At 49.3% G+C, this 19,486-nt stretch overlaps 2 protein-coding genes across 5 annotated transcripts in view; one reads left to right on the forward strand and one right to left on the reverse strand.

The window, feature by feature from the left end:
* Positions 1-5,718: 5,718 nt before the first annotated feature.
* Positions 5,719-12,766, reverse strand: LOC105470512 (GID complex subunit 8 homolog). Its single transcript, XM_011722586.2, has 5 exons — positions 12,612-12,766; positions 9,771-9,900; positions 8,142-8,338; positions 7,635-7,832; positions 5,719-6,611 (listed from the first exon to the last, which is right to left on the reverse strand). The coding sequence occupies exons 2-5, from the start codon at positions 9,886-9,888 to the stop codon at positions 6,438-6,440; spliced, it is 687 nt and encodes a 228-aa protein (XP_011720888.1). The 5' UTR covers positions 9,889-9,900; positions 12,612-12,766; the 3' UTR covers positions 5,719-6,437.
* Positions 12,767-12,919: 153 nt separating this feature from the next.
* The window catches only part of LOC105470513 (death inducer-obliterator 1), a 61,856-nt gene continuing 55,289 nt past the window's right edge, over positions 12,920-19,486 (forward strand). For 2 of the 4 annotated variants that reach the window (XM_071079068.1, XM_011722589.3), the window contains exon 1: positions 12,920-13,076. The gene's annotated coding sequence lies outside the window, so the exon portion shown is untranslated. Of the gene's footprint in view, positions 13,077-13,112; positions 13,336-19,486 lie in introns of those variants that run through there. The other 2 variants (XM_011722593.3, XM_071079070.1) reach the window with 2 other exon arrangements.

The following is a 19,486-nucleotide window of genomic DNA, read 5'->3' on the forward strand; positions in this document are numbered from 1 at the left end:
GTGAAAGGGGTAGGGAAGGGGTGTTACTTCAAGTAGGTTGGGCTAAGGAGGCACCCCTGGACACCTGAGTGAAGGCTGGATGAGCTGAAGGAACGGGCCGTGCAGGGATGGGTGGGTGGGCGAAGGGTTCATCTCACAGGGACGTTATAAAGCTGGGTGTTGGTGGTGGCCAGATGGAGGCTCTCCAGGCTTCTGGTTGATTCTGAGAGCTGCCCCGCACCCAAGCACCTTTGAGGCCTAAGGTGAAAAATTACATACGGACAGTAGACAGTCAACACCTGGGTTTTCAAGGACAGTGGGTGACCTTGTGGACAGGGCAGTCACAGCCAGCACCCACTGGCCTCTGCTTCTGGAGGGCTGCGTTCCTCCCTCTCGTTGGTCTGGCCCACCTAACTTCCACTTGTTTATTCAAGTGCTGCTAAGGGGAGACGATGCTAGAGTTTTTTTTTTTAAAGCAAATTTATGCCTCACTACATGTGTGGCTCCCGTTTTTCGGCCTCTGCCTACACTCACCCCTGCAGAGGCCCCAGGAGAGCCCAGCACAGCCTTTTGTAAACCAAGACAAGCCAGCTCTGGGCCTGGGGCTCCTCCCTGCACCCCACTTAGCCCTGCACCCTTCCAGCCCAACTACAATTCTCAAGACAAGGAGTCCGTAAAAAGGAGACTGACAGATGACACTTTCCTCCGCCATGACTGACAGGCAGCAGCAAGAGGGGAGAACGCGGCACCGGACATCACATGCAGGAACTGCCTCAAAAGTAGGGGCACCTTTCGGGCTGAGTTAATCCTGTCAACAGCAGACTGGAATAAGACGAGGAACTGTGTGCTTGAAACCAGAAGATGGTGCTCGAAACCAGAAGATGAACTCTGTGATGACGATAAATGGACTCAGTGCAATGTGGGTGCTATACAGAGAATCATTCCTCAAGGTTCTGGAGCAGTTCATTTTTTTCAGCACCGTAAACTCACTGTTCGAATCTTACAAGCACTAGTGTTCAACATTTCTAAAACTGGAGGGCCCAGTGAGGACTGGATGGGCACACAAATCTATAAACGAGCAGGGACGAACCCTGGGCTGCTGTGACCGCCAGCACCTCTTCCCGATCCTCCAAGACCCTCTGTGGCAGAGAATCCTTGGTGACGGGTCAGCCTGCTTCACTTTCAAAGCCAGCTGGGAAAATTATCAAAGCTGTCAGTCACACACCGTGATCCACAGGAGGGAGAAAAGCTCGTCTGTGTGAGGAACGCCTGCGGATGTGTCTCCAGGAAGCAGAAGTCACAGCCAGGCAGAGACCCTGCCTGACAGGGCAGCTCAAGGCAACAGCAACTCCACCGCTTCTCCCTGGTTCCCAAGCTCATCAATTCCATCTCAAATACACAGAGACCCACACAGGAGGCACTGCTGCACCCAGCACTCTTCATCTCCAAAGTGAGCCTGTGGGGTGAGCAACTGCCTTGTTTGGGTGGACAGCCGGTGGAAGAGCCTGCAACGTGACCTGCATTTAAAAACATGGGAAAACCTGTGGAGGAAACCCACTCACCTTCGGTTGTTACTCCTTTTGTGAATTCTTTTGGTTATAGCTGTGCCTATGGGTCTACGGGCTTCACCTGACAAATGGTCTTCTGTACTACAGACAATCTGGACCCGTAAACCTGGCCTTCCAACTAGGCGACACTGAAATGTTGCAGACAAATCAGAATGTCACTTCCCTTTAAATATTCCCCACACACATGCACCAGGCTGACTGGTGGATACCGGGGTGTGAAATGAGAGAAACAGCCCCCAACGCACAGACGCGGGGACATGATTATTACCAATTAACCACAGGCTGCACTTCAGCTCCTGCGCACCAGGTGCCTCATGCCGGTGGCTCTGTAGCACTGGCCTGTTTCTCTCCAAAGCCATTCTGTGGCTTCTGGAAAAGGCAAACAAGCTCAGGACATTGTACCTCCAAGGAGCACATCTCTTAGAAGATTCTTGCCATAGCTAGTTACACCAAAGGCCCATTCAAACCCCATGTTCTACTTTTACAGAAGTGAAAAATTACAGGCAAGGATGGCATTCCAAAATAAGGCAGAATATCCAAGACAGGAAGGTCACGTGTGCAAGGATGGTGTGAGCCTCCAGACTGTAGTGTGGGAGCTCACGCTAAAGCATTCCTGGTGACGCCCACGTCCACCAAGAACTACCATGCTGCCTTCTGACTCGTGAGGCTAACGGACTGGCAGAACACTGTGACATGCCACTGCCACACAGGGAGGAGCAGCAGGTGAGGAGAGGCCTTCCCTGTTCTCTGATACCCAACAAACATCCAAGTGCTTGACGCCTCGCTCCATGATGCCCACTGCTCAGCTTCTGTGCACAGGCAGTTTCTGAATTTCACCTCAGGCCCTTGAAGTGGTCCGTCTGAGTCCTTTCCAAGAACCCTAAAACTGCCTTCCACTCATGAAAGCACTCATGGACCTGAAAGCATGGTAGCCACCCAGGAACAGACACCTGTGGTTATCTCCCGCCTGGGGCTCAGGCAAGTGGTGGTAGGTGTCAGGCTGACTGGTGGATACTGGGGTGTGCTGGCATATTCCCTCTGTTTTTAATATGCTTGGAAATTTTAATTAAGCAAGAAAAAAAAAGAATAATTACTTAGGCTATTCAAATCCGTTTAAAATCATGCAATGGGTAGCTCAAAAGTTCTATTTCCTTCATACCAAGGAAACTAGTTTATGAAACATTAAGTGCCCCAGTCTAGACAGCAGCTGATAGGTTTCAAACTAAACACACACAAGTACAGATTCACAAACTAAAAGGCGCGGCACTGTCAGAGCGGGAGGAGAGCCAACTACAGTTCCATGAGGCGAGCTTTCTTCTGTCCTTCCATTCCAAGATACCAACTTTCAATACAAATGCATTAGTATTTGTTATTAAAATATCCTTAGGAAAAAAGAGAGCTTCCAGATAACAGTTCTGAGAAAAATGTGAAAACTTTTACTGTTACATTAAGAACAGGCAGTAGAAGCAACCTATTCTGCACTTCTCAGAAGATACTGGGGGGCACATATGCCACGCTGGAATAAAGAATACAGAATCAAACATGTACAAAGGTACCACAGCAGGTTATGGTTCATACAGGACTTTAAATGACCAATGTTGACAATACAATTTGCAAAGAATATGAGAAAAGCAATACATATTTCTGAAACAAAAACACACCTGTTATAAAAAATAACACGCATAGTATCAGAATAGAACAGTCAACAGAACAGCAGTTACTGAAGACAGATGGCAACAGGCAGCTGCACCAACCATGGGTCTGCTGTGTGTCCACACCCGTGAGGCCCTATTGTGAACAACGCAACGTTCTCCATCAGCGGGGAAGCACACAGACCACTTGGCCACCATGCTTTCCGCCCGGTCTGTTCACACTCAGATTTAGCAGTAATAGCCCAGAAGGGAATGCAGCTCCACGCTCCCTAAGACATCGATGTCTTCAACACATGTGTAAGATTCTTTCTGGAGCCCCTAGCTCCTCCACTCTTCCAAACTAACAACATACAGAAATAGAAATAAGAAAGCAAAGACATCACATTGCCTTAGAAAAGCTGTCCTCAACTCATCTTCTCTACATGTTTTCAGATCCTATCCTGATGGAATGGAAAGAGCAGCTCCGCCTCCCCGAGGCTTCCGGGGACTCCTCACACACACGACCACCAGTCTTCAGTCACACACCATGGAGACTTTGGTCCCAACCAGTGTCTGCCTTTTCTAGAAACTGGAGACCCTGATTCAAATGGCAAGATTTGTTAGTTCCCATTTGCCTTGTAATAACCCTATGCTTCACAAAGATTCCAGACTAGGGGTTATTCCTCACCCAACTTCATGCATCAGGAACACAGAGTACCAGAATATTCACACATTTTATTTCAAGGCACTCTCCACCAGAAAGTATGAAAAGAATAAACTACTCTGTAAAATGTGACTACATTTTTATAAACACAACAGTGAGATCCAAAATGAGACAAAGTAGAATTATACTGAATGCTCATTATCCCAAAGTGGCTTAATTTCATTTGCTTGCTGCAAAGACAAAGACTGTAAAAAGGAGCAGAGAGAGAAAGCGTGCAAAGCACTTCCTTGGAAGATCTCCAGTCCACTAACAGATCGCGAGAAAATCAGATGTGTCCCTCACAGAAGGGACGGCAGGCAGTCACTTCGCAGACTTCCCAGGCTCCCCGACGGCTGCTCACGCTGGGTGCTGGCACCGGCGTATCAGCTACCCACTGGCTGAACTGGCAATCAACACGAGCACTTCACATGACAGCCAGAGTGACAGTCCAGGCATGTGATGACCCCACTCGTGTCCCCCAGTTTGTAGAGAGACTTCCCATTGCTGTGCTTCTCACACCCTCTAGTTTTAAGAATATGTCAAATTGATTATATATTATGCAAGTAAATTATCTTATATACATGAATAGTAAAAGGTAATTAGGAATATGCTGAATCATCTGCTGTTGTTGAAGAAAACATGCAGATGTATCTCTCTCACCTAACAGTTTTCTTCTAGCTTCCGCTATATTTCATCACCTATTAGTTACTCTCTCTCTCTCCAACTTCTCCTCATCCTCAAACCTCAGAGGAAATAATTGCAAAGGTCACATCTGGGAGAGCGGTAGTTGGAAGGCAGCATTTCTAGGGGGTAGGGAAGCACCACCTCCCCAGTACTGCATCCTCACAAAATCCAAAGGGCAGCCAATGAGTCGGTCTGGAGGCCACCAGGTTTCTGTAACAACTGCAGCAATTTTACCTTTGCATCTCTTACTGGACTACACAAGCCATCTAGGTAAAAGTAAATACTGCCAAAAGCTCCCACCTACTGGAAAGAGAAGTAGAGGGCTTGAAAACACAACTTCGACAGGCTTCAACGGAGAAGGAAGCATCATTCAGAGATGAGAACAATGCTATGGACACCTCGTGATCAACACTCAAGGGATGCAGGAGCTCAGTGAGGATGATTCCTCAGAGGCAGACGACCTGACCGGCTCAGGCACTGGCGAGTTGGCTACCACACCCAGACTGCGCTTGTCAAGATGCCTTGCTCCTTGAAAATAAGGCAAGATCCCAGATTCAAGTGCTAGCAGCATTTCGCCCCTCAGATGCACCTGCAGGCTCCACTGGCTCCAAAGGACGCCCTTGGATGGGTCAGCAATTCCATGAACATCCACAAAACCAACACTTAGCACTGCTCAGTGGGATCAACAGTGCCCGTGGTCTGCTGCAACGAATCCAAACACATCTGTGCCCAGAGCTACATGGCCATGTGCCCATCAACTGTCCCGACTCGCAGGCAATGCACACGGCCCTGCACCACTTCCCTCCTGCCCACCATGGAGCAGGGGACAGTTCTGTGAGTGAACAGAAGCAGGACATCCACAGAGCCGGCTGACGATGGAAGATGAGATGCTGCCGAGATGCTGAAGGGCAGATCACTGAGGCTGAACACGCGTTCCTTCTGCCAAGAGTCGCACACACCAGCTGGGGCCCTGCGTCCCCACTGCCCAAGGGCTGCCTCGTTCTAATGAAGGCTGCTCACTCAGCACAGGGCCAAGTGGCCTTTCTAGCTGCAGGTACCAGAAAAAGCCACTGCCACTAACACAGGGGAAGAATGCCCCAAAGACAAAAGGTCATTTGAGATGATTAACACCTTTTAGAGGCCATTTTGGTCATTCTTGAAATCAAAGAGAAACCTTTATTTTCAACAAAACTGCCCAGAAGAGATGGTTCATTGATCCACTATGAACAAGTCTTTCACCATACACAGCACCAAATATATATTTAAAAAATTAAAAACACATAGCCCCTCACACGCATCTCCCAAAAGCCACACAACCCAGACCAAAGGGAAAACAGATCAAACTCAATGCCCTCACACACACGCCGTCTTTGAATTAGGATTTACAAATTTATATATTCTTTCCTATGGAAGAAAAAAAAAACACACAAAAAACCACTGGGGTAAGGAAAAACTTGTAGGTGAAGGCCCAATGTCTGCCTAAGCTAACAGAAAGCAGAATCATGATTCGTGCTTTTCCTGTATTTTGAGTGGGATGCAGCCTAACAGCACAGCCCTCCGTGGCCAACCAAATCCTTCAGCAGTCAGAGGCCCCCGGAACGCTGGAAGAGCAAACCGCAGCCTTCCAGATTCTTCAGCGAGTGCCAGAGTGCAGGCTCTGCATCAGACTGCCAAAGAGACGGCAGCTTTCCTTGCAAGTTTTCCACTGCCTACAAAGGCCATTTTTCCCTATAAAAAAGATGCCAGGTCAAAAAAAAGTACAAGGGAGAAAAAGAGTTCTCTACTGCAGTGAGAATCTTGCAGTCGCAGGCTGATCTGAGGCAAGTCCCACGACGCAGGGGTGGTGCTGGGTCCACCACACAAGCGCAGGCGTTACTTGGGTTCCTCGATCACGCCCTTGCTGAGGTCTGTCATTTTGGGATATTTTACTTTCTTCTGGTCCAGCTCGTTCTGAGCCCAAAGTAGTAGTTTCAGTAATTTTGCCAGTTTGGGTGTTGACTCACGATTTTCATAATCTAGGACAGCTTGGTTAACTTCACTCCACACCTAGAATGTAAATACATCAGATAAAAACCACCACACACGCAGAGCACCAGTAGAGTCTATTAAAAATATGCAGTTTAAACAAAGATTAAGCTCTTAACTGCAAGACGCTCTCGGGACATGAAACACATAGTCCTTGCCTGGAGAAGCTCACAGTCTGGTCGGCAAATGTCACATCCAGCCTCGATGGCAGTTAAGTGCCATGAGCAAGGCTTGAACAAAGTGCTGAGGGGACTGTGGAGAGGCAAGACCAGCGTAGCAGGACATACCAGCACCCTCCTCACAAGCTTCAAGAAAACATCTCAAGTGGACTCTAGGACAGGCCATCCTTCCAAGACAGTGTAGGGAGGACAGAGCCCTAGGAGAGGCCCTGGGGGAAGAGGGACCTGGGTCTGGGAAGATAAGGAGCTGTCATGTTCTGCCAGACAAAAACAGCAGTGAGGAGAGAAAAGTTTCAGAAAACAGGATTTTAAATGAAAAATACTTGGGACCTAAACAGGAAGAAGGTTCAGATAAACATGAGAAATCAGCAAAGGGTGTGAATACTCTGCAACGGACACCAAGTCTGTTGCCCCTAGTTTGACAAAAGATTAAAAGCCAGAGACGGGCCAGGCACGGTGGCTCACACCTGTAATCTCAGCACTCTGGGAGGCTGGATCACCTGAGGTCAGGAGTTTGAGAGCAGCCTGGCCAATATGGTGAAACCCCGTCTCTACTAAAAATACAAAAATTAGCTGGGCGTGGTGGCGCACTCCTGTAGTTCAGTTACTAGGGAGGTAGAGGCAGGAGAACCGCTTGAACACAGGAGGCGGGGGTTGCAGTGAACCGAGATCTCGTCACTGCACTCCAGCCTGGGCGACAGAGCAAGACTTCATCTCCAAAAAAAAAGTCATGAGGGAACCACTTAGCATCCCAGGCACAGAAGCCACCTCAGTCCACACCACAAAGCCACACACTTGGTGTCTTTGCCAAGCCCTCTCGGAGCACGCTGGGAGTGGAAGAAAGCTTCCCTCTGGTGGGCCCCACCTTCTGCCTCTGCATGGTGTGGAGGAGGTCTCCGAAGGGCGACTCCTCGGGACTGTCAAAGGCCAGCAGTGCCAGCGTACGCTCCATCTCTGTGAGGCACTCTCGGCTCTCCTCGCCCTGCTCCGCCAGCTGAGTCTGCGCAAACTCCAGCGCCGCCTCTGTCTCCCGCTGGCGGATCAGCTCGATCAAATGCTGTTGCTGGAGGCAGAGACAGACAAGCTTGACCCACACACACCCAAGACAGGGACTCAGGGCAGGTGGTACCAGGGTCCCCATCAAAAGTACATCACAGAGGGAAGACTTTTCTTGCATCTCTGAGTTATCAAATTCGCATTTTTAAAACAAAAAATAGCTTCTGAACTACATAAAAGAGCAAACTCAAACCCCTCCCCCGCACATGCATTAAAATAATATTAAAGCAAATTAGCCTAGTTATTTCTCGATCATTGCAAATAACTTTAACTTATCAAGTATCCACAAACCAGATTGCTCTCTCCTGAAACTTACCTGCAAATGGAAGTAAAGATACCGGTTTGTGTCCAAGAGCTCTGGGTGGAGGCTGTTGATCAAGGCGATGGCCTCCTGAATCTGACCTTTCAGTATCATCTCCCGGATCTTGATTCGTTCATCAAGTGTTTCCAGATCCACACTAGGTTCGATCCCAGATTCCATTCGAAACTTCTCCGCTGCTTCCTTAAAGCCCTCTGAAAAGAAAAACCATCTTCACTGCTAGGAAAGTGAGCAAGGAATTAAGGCAAAGACTTTGTATCTCCAGAAACTCCAACTGCCTCAATTAATCACCTCTAATGTGAACCACACTTTCTCAGGAACCCGGTATTAATATCTTTGTAATTTACAAGTCATGCTCTCAAAATACATACAGAAAATGAGAAGAATATACCTTGTTATCCCATCCAAAAACTCTAACCTGTTAGCAAAGGGGTCAGAATGGCTGCTGACCTAGTGTGTTGGTGTGGGCTCCTTTGAGAGGACAGATAATAGGTCCAGATGCCAGCAGCTGCAGCTCTGGTGCCAGATTAGGCAAGTCACACTGGCTCAGCCTCCACAGCCGGCCCAGCCTCCACAGCCGGCCCAGCCTCCACAGCCGGCCCAGCCTCCACAGCCGGCTCAGCCTCCACAGCACAGGAGCCCTCCATGGCCAGCTCCACCTGCAGTGGCCTGGTGACTCCCACCTCTTAAGAGTGTCTACAATTTTTTAAAGCTAGCATGTGTGCCCCTTCCCCTGCCCCCGACATAATTATAGGCCTAAATTTCCTCATCACCTTTCAAAAATATTTTTTTTTGAGATGGGGTCCCACTCACTCTCCCAGGCTGGATGGCAGTGACACAGTCTTGGCTCACTGCAACCTCCACCTCCCGGGCTTAAGTGATCCTCCCACCTCAGCCTCCCAAGTAGCTGGGACTACAGGCACAAGCCACCATACCCAGCTAATTAAAAAATTGTTTTTGTAGAGACAAGGTCTTACTATGTTGCCCAGGCTGATCTCCAACTTCTAGGCTCAAGTAATCTTCCTCTGTCTCTCAAAGTGCTGGGATTACAAGCATGAGCCACCATGTTTGGCCTAAAAAATTTTCACAGAGATTAATTTGGGAGTACGAAATGGGGACTAACAGGAGGGAGATTTTTCATGTCATGCCTTTTAAAAACATCTATTTTCTCGCCATATAAAGCACTGCCCTTCCTCCAGCCAACATCAAGAACAGCCTGAGTCTTATTTCCCTCTGCACACTTCTGCCCTTCCCCATTCTCGTCCTGAGTTGGGCATACCTTCTGGAAACAGGCCACCATACTCAAGCAGACTGGCCAGAGGAGATCAACAATTTGGCTTTAAATATACTTACTTCACAACAGTCTCAGTTATCTTGACTAACTATAAAACTGTCAAAGGCTGAGAAATGGGTTTGTGTTAGGGATCAGAGACCTGGAATAATCTCATCTTCAGAAAAGGTTATCTTTCACATGATAATTTACAAACTTATCAGGTTAGCATTGTGTTTTTATAATGTCTGAACACAAATAACTACGTCATCAAACCTCACGGCTACAGCACTCCTTATGTGTTCAAAAAGGGAGAATCACATTCGCGCAACAACATCCTTGCTGTAAGCCATTACCTGTGACCAGGTAGTTCATGATGAGGCGGTTCATGTCTGCTCTCTGGACGTGCAAGTTATTGAGCTTTTCCATCCACTCATCTTTCGTGATTTCATCGGGTTTTTCTGCATAACTCATTCTGATTTATTTCTACAGGAAAAAAATAACAGCTGAGGGAGGGGTTTAGATGCTCCTCCAGGTGCAAAGGGTAGCGCTGGAGAGCTGTGAGCTAGAGAATCCCACACTGAGCATGCACTGAAAGAGAACGCTGCCATGGGACACCCACCGGACTGAGAACGCCAGTGCTTAGCAAAGAAGAAGTTCACTTGAACTTTTCTACTGCATTATCAGGAGAATGGACTATACTACGAAAACAATCTGGCATTCCTTATGAAGCTGAATATGTGTGCTCCTCACAACCCAGGAATTCTATTTTTAATACATTTATATTCTAGAAAAACTCATCAGGATGCACCAAACACAGACAACGCTGTTCATAGAAGCACTGTTCAAAGCGGCAGAAATGTGGAAGTCACCCACCTGAGCGTTCCTTCAACAGCAGCATGGACCAAGGGACTGTGGCACACAGAACAACTGTGTGTTTAAAACCCTTGGGCAGATGGGTTTTGGAATTCAGAATTCTTCAATGTACAACGATTATTTGGCACAATTTACCATATAACAGCCTCACTGGAGTTTGGGGGAGCTCCCCATCATCAGACATTATTTCTTCAGTGTAATGTGTTAAGTATCCATACTAAGTAGTAGAGGCTATTAAACTTCACCTGGTGAGGTTTTGGCCACCAAACAGGTTAAAAACAAAACCAGAAACTTTGGTTTTAGAGATGCTTAGATTTCAGCATTGCTGAGAAGGGACAGTGGTCATGTATTCACACAAGAGAATTTCATAAAGCAGTTAAAATAAATGAACATCACACAAAGTCACATGGATGACTCTCATAAAACAATCTGAATGAAAAAAGAGAGATGAGGGAGAGGCAAAATGTGGCCTGAGTTTTATTAGGAACAAGAAGACAAAATACATGATATGTGCTTTAGCAACAAATATGTGGCAAACCTATTTTGTTTTTAAAACAAGGGCATGAAAGCTGACACTCAGGAGGGGTATCTGTGGGAAGGGCAAATGACTGAAGCCCGAGGCAGTTGTTGCAGCTATGGGAGAATGAGCAGGTGCCTGAGACAGGCGGGGCACGCCACAGTCCGCTCGGTCTTTCTGTTTTGTCACTGATACATATGTTATACGATGCTACTTTATAAAAAGTACTGCTGAGGTGTTTCAATAAATTAAAAAACTTTGGTCTCTTGGCTGAAAATGGGATGAATGCAGGGTGGTGAGAGCTGAGCAGCAGGTCCATTAGGGAGACACCCAAGTGAGAGAGAACATCGTCAGAAGAGATGGGGAGCAAGGTGAGATCAAGACGCTTTGGCCGCAGAGTCAATGGCTGCTGCTGGACAGAAGATTACCGGACAAAAGAAAGGGAAGAATCGAAGATGGTCACAGGTTTCAAGCATGAGAGGCCCTGCAAGATGGGACCACAAATAAGGAGGAAGGACTGGAAGAAGAACAGGTTTGAGGAGCAGGGCAAGTTTGACGTGACTATTAGACATGCGGCTGGAGAAATCAAGCAGGTGCCTGGATTACAGATCCTGAGCTCACTGCTGAAAACATGAATTAGTGAAACGGGGGGGGGGGGGGGGGTGGGAGCACAGGGATATTTAAAACCAAGAATTCAGCAAAGACCATAGAGTGAGTGTAGATAGGGAATGAGAATCGTCATTACTTGGAGGATGCCATCCTTGAAGGTCAAGCAGAGAAAGTGGCACCAGCAGAAGAAAACTTGCTGCGGAGCGGCAGGTAAAGTGGAGGAGAAACCAGGAGTCAGTCGCTGTCACACACGAACACCCATTCTCTCATAATCAATTGCAAAACTCACTGAGACCAAATTTTTATTCACGACAATTAAAGGTAACTTAAGGACCCATTTTCTCTTTCCTTTTTCTTTTTTTGAGACAGGCTGGAGGGCAGTGGCGCGATCATGGCTCACTGCAGCCTCGACCTCCTGGGCTCAAGCGATCCTCCCACCTCAGCCTCCCGAGGAGCTGGGACAACAGGAGCGCACCACCCCGCCTGGCTAATTTTTTTATTTTTAGCAGAGACGGGAGTCTTGCTGTTGCCCCGGCTGGTCTCGAACTCGCGGGCTCAAGAGATCCGCCCACTTCGACCTCTGCCACCGCGCACGGCCCTAGGACCAAGGTTAAGAGGTCCCTACGAAAAGGCACCTTTTTCTCTCAGCCCATTCGGTGTTGGGCACTCACAGCGCTTCCACTCCGAGCAGTTACATGCGCCCATGAAAAGCAACAACTTTGTAGAACTGGCCCGTCCTGTTGTTAGCAGGAAGAGCTCGGTAGTCTCAGACTCCAGCATAACAAGATTCAACAGAAGAAAACCCTACTTTCCATGCCACACTTTACGTCCTCACCCGCTCGGTTTCTGCTTTAAAGCAGCAGATTTTGTTTAAAAGACCTCGTTACAGAGGTCGCTCCTCCACAGAGACAGCTACCGCCGCCCCTCAGGCTGGCAAGGACCGCCCCTGAACACCGGCGCCTGAGGCCGCGCGCCTGGAGGCTGAGCCCTGACTGCCCCCTGGGCACCGGCGCGGGGCGGCCGTCCGGAGCGGGACTCACTGCACGCCCCAGCTCCGCACCTGCCAGCGCCGGCGCTTCCAAGGCCCCCAAAACGCGGGCGGCGCGCACCCCAGCCGCATCCCGCCTGCCCGCCCGCCCCGGTTCCGGGAGACGCTCGGCCCGGCCGCCCGGGCCCGCCGCCGCCGCCATCTTACCGTGCGGAACCTGCCTCCAACGCTGCGCGGTCTGGGCGGCCGCGATTCCGCAGCCTCTCCTGGGCCGGGGAGGGGTGGCGGCGGCTGGGGCGCCCGAGTAGAAGGAGGCGGAGGCGGGGGCCGCGGCGGAGGCGGAGGCGGGGGCGGGGGCGGGGGCGGGGAGCGGGAGGGCAGGCGCACCGGCGGCCGCCCCTCAGCACCTCTCGCGACAGCACGAGAGCGCGAGAGCGCGAGCCGATGACCAATGAAGCGCCCCCGCGAGGAGGCGGGGCGGACGGCCTCCCGGAAGCGCGGGACCTAGTTTCCGTCCTTGCGCAGAACTCCCCTCGCGGAGTCGTCGCGCTACGGGTTGGCGCGAGAGTCAAAAGGCGTCGGCCGCCTCTGGCAAGATGGCTGCTGCGGAGGCGTTGGAGTGCGGAAACCTGGAGCCGGGATGGCGACGTCTACACTGAGTCGGAGGCGAAGGTCCCAGCTCTTTTCCTGTCGTTTGCGTGAGGCTGGACGGAGTGGGGCGGGGGAAAGGCGCCGGGTGTCCGCGGCCGCCCCTGAGACGGGGAAGGAGTCCCCTCCCGACCGGCGGCCTTCCAGGGCTGGTGTCCCTGAGGCCCAGGGAGAGACCGCGGACCCGAGACCGGGCTGGGCGAGAGCTGTGCTCTTTGCTCGTTGAAGCGAGTTCCTCGGCTTTACTCGAGATGTTATTGAGCGCGTCCTCACTCGAGGCCAGGTGGGGAATCAGAAGGGCCCTGCCCTCAGGGCGCCTCCCAGGGGCTGCGCCGAAGGGCGGGTCGCGGCCAGGGCGCGCGGGACAAAGGAGACCCCACATGCTTGCGGGGCGGAGTCCCGGCGGCGGCGCGGGGCAGGGCCGGGGGTACTCGGTCACTGGAGACCGCCGGGCAGGAGCGCGGGTTGAGGCCGCACTTGGGTATTTGCGCGTTTGCTTGCTTATTGCCTGTCCGCTCGGGAGGAATGCAAACTCTGTCATCGCAGGGTCCCATGTTTCTGTTGCTGGGAAGTAACTTAAAGTATGTAATAGAGCCGAAGGAAGAAATAGAGTCTTTGAGGGGCAGCCCCTGATTTCATCTGCGAGGAATTCACGGGACGGCTTCTTTCTGAAGTAGCAGTCGGGGGTGAGGTGGTTTCGTGTGTTTGCTTACAAGTGAGCTGAATAACGTGTAAGCTATGTCCGTCTGTCTACTCAGCGACAGTAAGTCCAGTTCGGCAAATAGTTTGGAGGAAGACTGGTTTTGGACATTTTCCGTTAGTCGAAGGAGCTAAATCTACAGGTCTAAAGTCTTGACAACATTATGCTTCATACACAGAGGCAGTACAAGCCAGTAATTACATCATTTGCAACTACCTAACCCTCTGGTCAACAGTTCTTGGTATTTATGTATTTGTTTATTTTAGACAGAGTCTCACTCTGTCGCCAGGCTGGAGCGCAGTGGCGTCATCTCGGCTTACTGCAACTTCCACCTCCCGGGTTCAAGCGATTCTCCTGTCTCAGCCTCTCGAGTAGTTGGGACTACAGGCGCGCGCCACCACGCCCAGCTAATTTTTGTATTTTTAGTAGAGATGGGGTTTCACCTTGTTCGTCAGGCTGGTCTCGATCTCTTGACCTCGTGATCCGCCCGCCTCAGCCTCCCAAAGTGCTAGGAATTACAGGCGCGAGCCCCGGCGCCCGGCCTATTTTTATTTTATTTTATTTATTTTTTGAGAAGGAGTCTCACTTTGTTGCCCAGGCTGGAGTGCACTGTCACGATATCGGCTCACTGCAACCTCCGCCTCCTGGGTTCAAGTGATTCTCCTGCCTCAGCCTCCCGAGTAGCTGGAACTACAGGCACCCGCCACCACGCCGGGCTGATTATTTTGTGTTTTTAGAACAGGCGGGGTTTCACCATGTTGGCCAGGCTGGTCTCAAACTCCTGACCTCAAATGATCACCCACCTTGGCCTCCCAGGGTGCTGGGATTAAACCACTGCGCCCGGCCTATTTTTATTTTTTAAGTTTTTTAGAGACGGGGTCTTGCCTTCTTGCCTAGGCTGGTCTCGATCTTCTGGGCTCAAGCCATCCTCCCACCTCGGCCTCCGAAGTGCTGGGTTTACAGGCGTTAGCCACCACGCCCAGCCTGAACGTCAACGAAAAAGTGTGCAAGGGGATGCAGGTGTGCAAGGGGATGCGTGAGCAGAAAGCTTGAGTGCTAGCGCCTTCAGGGGACATTCCTTAACATTCCAGGTCAAAGAGGCTTTCTCAGTGCTTGCCTGTGGGTCACAGGTTAATACCTCTCCTCCCAGCAGCCAGCCAGTTACCAAGTCCTACTTGAGCCCCCTCCTTAATCCTCTCTAGAAACTGGCTCCTTTGTGTTGTTTCCCAGCCTCTTCCACCATAAATGGAAACCATCATCTTTGCTTTTTGGACTGCCAGGGCGTCTCCATAACTCCTGTTGAGTTCCAGAAGTCCTGTCACTGCCTCTCACATAGCAGACGGGATGATCTCTCCAAAAGCCGTCACTCATTGACTCTAGCCTCCTAACATCCCTTGGGGACTCCCAAATTGCCTACGTAAAGTTAGCGCAGCTGTAAGTCTGCACCCCTGATCTTACTCTCTGCTCCAGCCATCCCAGCCGACTGGAGGTTTTCTCATGTCAGCAAGCTTTGTTATCGCTGTGCTCTCACAGTCTGGGCCCTGCGTGTAAAACACTTCCCTAGGCTAACTCCTGCTCACCTCCTCAGTAGAGACGAGGCTTTCTTGGGGAAGTCTTCCTTAAACAAAGCTGGATTGAGTGCCTTTCCTTTATACTTGCACACAATCCTAAATTACCTGTTGGTGGCTCTTAGCACACGGTCCGTGTGGTTACCACCTGATGGGATGTCATGATTCACCGTAAAATGGTAAGCTTCATGCGAGTTGATTATGGCTGAAGTCTAGTTCGTAATAGGAGCTCCATAAATATTTATTTGTTGAGTGATGAAGGAACAAATGAGAGAATGATTATGAGGATCTTAACTAGAAGCAATACTAGCAAAAATGGAAAGAGACCTTCAGTCAGGGGGGAAATGAGCAGTCCTTGGTGGGACTGCTAATTTGTGGGAGCTAAGAAGGAAGACCAGAGTGATGCAGGTGAGTAGCACAGCTAAGAATGATCATGAGGAAGAAGGAGGTGCAACAACGAGGGAAAGGTGGTGCGTTCAGCGTGGGCCTCATTGAATTGGAGGTGCCTGTAGGACACATCTAAAGCTCAAGGGGAAGAGCAGGGTGCGAGCTGAGAGTTGATGGGTACAGTATTCAGAGCAAGTCTGTGGAGACAAGGAGTGGATCAAGTCCGGAATGCAGAGCTGCAAGCTGTATTCGCTGAGGAAGAAGTTGCCTATGAACGGTAGCAAGAAGATGACCAGGGGGGTCTGACAAGAACCAGGGGCTTCAAAGGTGCTCCTTGAAGCCACAGGGTGTTGAGTTTCAAGAAGCTATGTTAGCAGTTTCCAGCAGGGAAGTCCAGGGTGAAGCTGCCACAACTCGCCTTTTGATAGTTTTTGGTGAGAGAGCAAGAAGTTGAGTGATGTGATGGGAATGGGAAACATTGGAGTGTGTTGAACAGGGGTGAGGTGAAGACAGCGTAGTATATTGAAGGCGTTCAGAAGCCATTCGGGCCACACACATAAGTACTGAGAAGTGAGCAGTGAGCTAGATGCCACCAAATGCTGCAGCAGCAGGTGAGACTGAGGAGCAGGGAGGGGGGTCAAGGATCATTTCTCAGCTTCTGGCCTATGAATGTATAGGGTGGTGGGACCATCCTCTGGATAGGGAACGCCAGAGAAGAGTCTGGATGTATGTAGTAGGGAGGTCAGAAGTCCTAAGCTCATTTTGCTTGTGTTAGATAGGTTTTGAAGTACATTTGAGGCATTCACGTGGAGATGCCAGGGGAGCAGGTGAATGATGGTGCCTGGATCCAGGCAGAGATAAAGGCACCTACAGCCAGGTGTGCATGAAGTCTCCGTGGAGAAGGTATGGGTGGAGGGAGAGGAGGAGAGCCTGGGCCAGAGCTCTGAAGACACCAGCATGGAGGGTCACCAAGGGTGCAGGAGAGCAGGAAAGAGGTAGGTGGGTCCTAGGACAGCTCGAGAGGGTGCAGGGCTACACCGGTTGACATCTGGGACAGTGACAAGGATTTCAGCCTGCTGAAATCACAGTCACAACTGCCTGAGCTTTCCTGTGACAGAGGTGGGCCTGTGGACTAAAGAAACCACAGGCTTGGCCCTTACCGTCAGCTGAGGGGCAACCACGTGTTCAGAGCTTCCAGTGTCTTGCAAGCTGAGGTGGTGGCTTTGAACTTGAGTTCTTTCATATTGAAAGAGATGAACAGAAAGAGGAGTGCTAAAGGTATATTAGTTGTAAAAGAACATTAATGAGTTTTTAAAAAGGGGAAAGCAGTTTGCCTAGGCTGGAGTGCAGTGGTGTGATAACAGCTCACTGCAACCTACACTTACACCTCCCAGCTAATCCTCCCATGTTAGCCTCTTGAGTAGCTGGGACTACAAGCGGAAGCCACCACACCCGGCTAATTTCATTTATTTTTTGTAGAGGAGAGTTCTCACTATGTTGCCCAGGCTGTTCTCAAACTTCTGGGCGCAAGCAATCCTCCTGCCTCGGCCTCCCAGTGTGCTGGGATTACAGGTGTAATTACGTAGAGTGTTTCCTGTACTCAAATCATAGAATGTTTAAAAAACCAGGATATCAGCCGTGTTTCAAAACCACATTATTCCCATGGATGTTTTGTTTTACTCTGAAAACCCAAAAGCATAAAATCAAACCCCTACATACTGGAGACTTCAGGCTTTCAAAGAGATTGGGCAAATCAAACCACCTTATTTTTCAGGATAGTTGATAAACCCATCCGTTGTTGATGCTCAGAATGATTGGCACAAGTAGGAAGGAAACACACAGACCTCAATTTTCATAGACTTCACTTTTCACAGTATTTTAAACAATTATTCTTAGACATGTTGGAAAGGGGTAAGGAACAATTTTCCTGTAGTCTGCTGCACCTATTATTACTATTATTATTATTATTTTTTTTTTGAGACAGAATTTCGCTCTTGTTGCCCAGGCTGGAGTGCAGTGGCGCGATCTTGGCTCACCACAACCTCCGCCTCCCGGTTTAAGCGATTCTCCTGCCTCAGCCTCCTGAGTAGCTGGGATTACAGACATGTGCCACCACGCCCGGCTAATTTTGTATTTTTAGTAGAGATAGGGTTTCTTCATGGTGGTCAGGCTGGTCTCGAACTCCAGACCTCAGGTGATCCGCCTGCCTCGGCCTCCCAAAGTGCTGGGATGAGAGGCATGAGCCACCACCCCTGCCCTGCCGCACATATTCTGACACCATGTGTTTGGTGAACCCAGACCCTGTAGAGCATCTTTAACTGGCGATTGTTTGATACAGGTGCCCTTCCCCCTCCCTCTATTTGCCTGATTTTATTTCCCTTTCTAGATTATACCACTCAGTCAGAAAGCACTGAATATTTTGTAAGTTTGTTTGGGTGAGAGCAAGAATAATCTTTTCTTGATTTTTTTTTTTTTTTTTAAACCTTTAACTGCTGCTGAGGTTGAGACATAAGCTATCTAGCATACTGTTACCTGAAACACACATGGCGGGAGGGAAGGTGATACAGTCCTGCCATTGCAGACCAGTGGGAAAGGCCAAAGAGTGTTTTGAGTAGCAATGTACATGGTCAAAGCATCATGTATGTACTATTTCATTTGAGTTTGATTATGCACTTTGAACCTGGCTGGTTAGGATTTGATAGACAGTTATTGGTTTGGGATTTTTTTTATGAAAATTAACAAAATATATATATAAATATACACACATACATGTGGATAGTTCTTTCTGTGTCTTAAGTTCTTTGTATGCATGCAGCTATTGTGATCACATGTCTGATGGGCAGGTAGAAGTAGACATAGAGTTCCTGTGTTTCCCAGGCTGGCCTTCAACTCCTGGGCTCCAGTTATCCTCCCTCCTGGGCCTCCCAAAGTGTTGAGATTACAGGCGTGGGCCACCGTGCCTGGCTCTACATTTACTCTTTAAATACTTTCCTATTGGAATGAAAGAGACAGGGTGGCTCACACCTATAATCCCAGCACTTTGGGGAGGCTGAGACAAGAGGATTCCTCGAGGCCAGGAGTCTGAGACTAGCCAGGTCAACAAAGCAAGACCTCCCTGCTGTTTCTTAAAAGAAGGGAAAAAATCTCAAGTTCCCATTGGGGTATCTTTTGGAAACTGCTGATAGCTCAGCCTTTGTTGCTATTGTTGGTATTTTCTCCAAACACACTCTCAGTTTTACCATTTTGTTTTTGTGAACTAAGCAAGAACAGGAATTAATTTATACAGTTAATCCTATCTGGACAAATTCTGGAAGGTTACTGAAGTCTCTTTCACTTCTTAAAGTGTTTTCATTTACGAAAAAAGTCTGTAATTGTAGTCTGCACAATTGTAGCCCTATCCCTCCCCGTGAGGTCCCATACTCTGGAGGCATTGAGGTTAGGCAGAAGGCACAGGAATGGGGCCAGGGCCCATTGCGTCTGGAACTGATGGCTGCCTCTGACCTCATGGACATCCCTGCACCTTCTTCCTAGTGCTCACCAGCAGGTGGAGGTATTCAGCCATCCATGGGTTCGTTTCCCCTTTCTCCGTGGTCTATATTCCGTGGTGTGAATAGCCTGTAAGGGCAAGTACCCTATTTGGGTACAACCACTTTACTCTTACTCTGTCAGAATCTGTGAAAGCGTTTTTTTGGCTTTCTTGTTTGCTGTGTTCCTTTAAAGATGGTTGAGATAAAACCACTCAAAAATAAATAGTTTTTTGCCTTATACTTACTAAAATA

This window comes from Macaca nemestrina, chromosome 15 (genome assembly GCF_043159975.1).
Source record: "Macaca nemestrina isolate mMacNem1 chromosome 15, mMacNem.hap1, whole genome shotgun sequence".
NCBI classification, from domain to species: domain Eukaryota; kingdom Metazoa; phylum Chordata; class Mammalia; order Primates; family Cercopithecidae; genus Macaca; species Macaca nemestrina.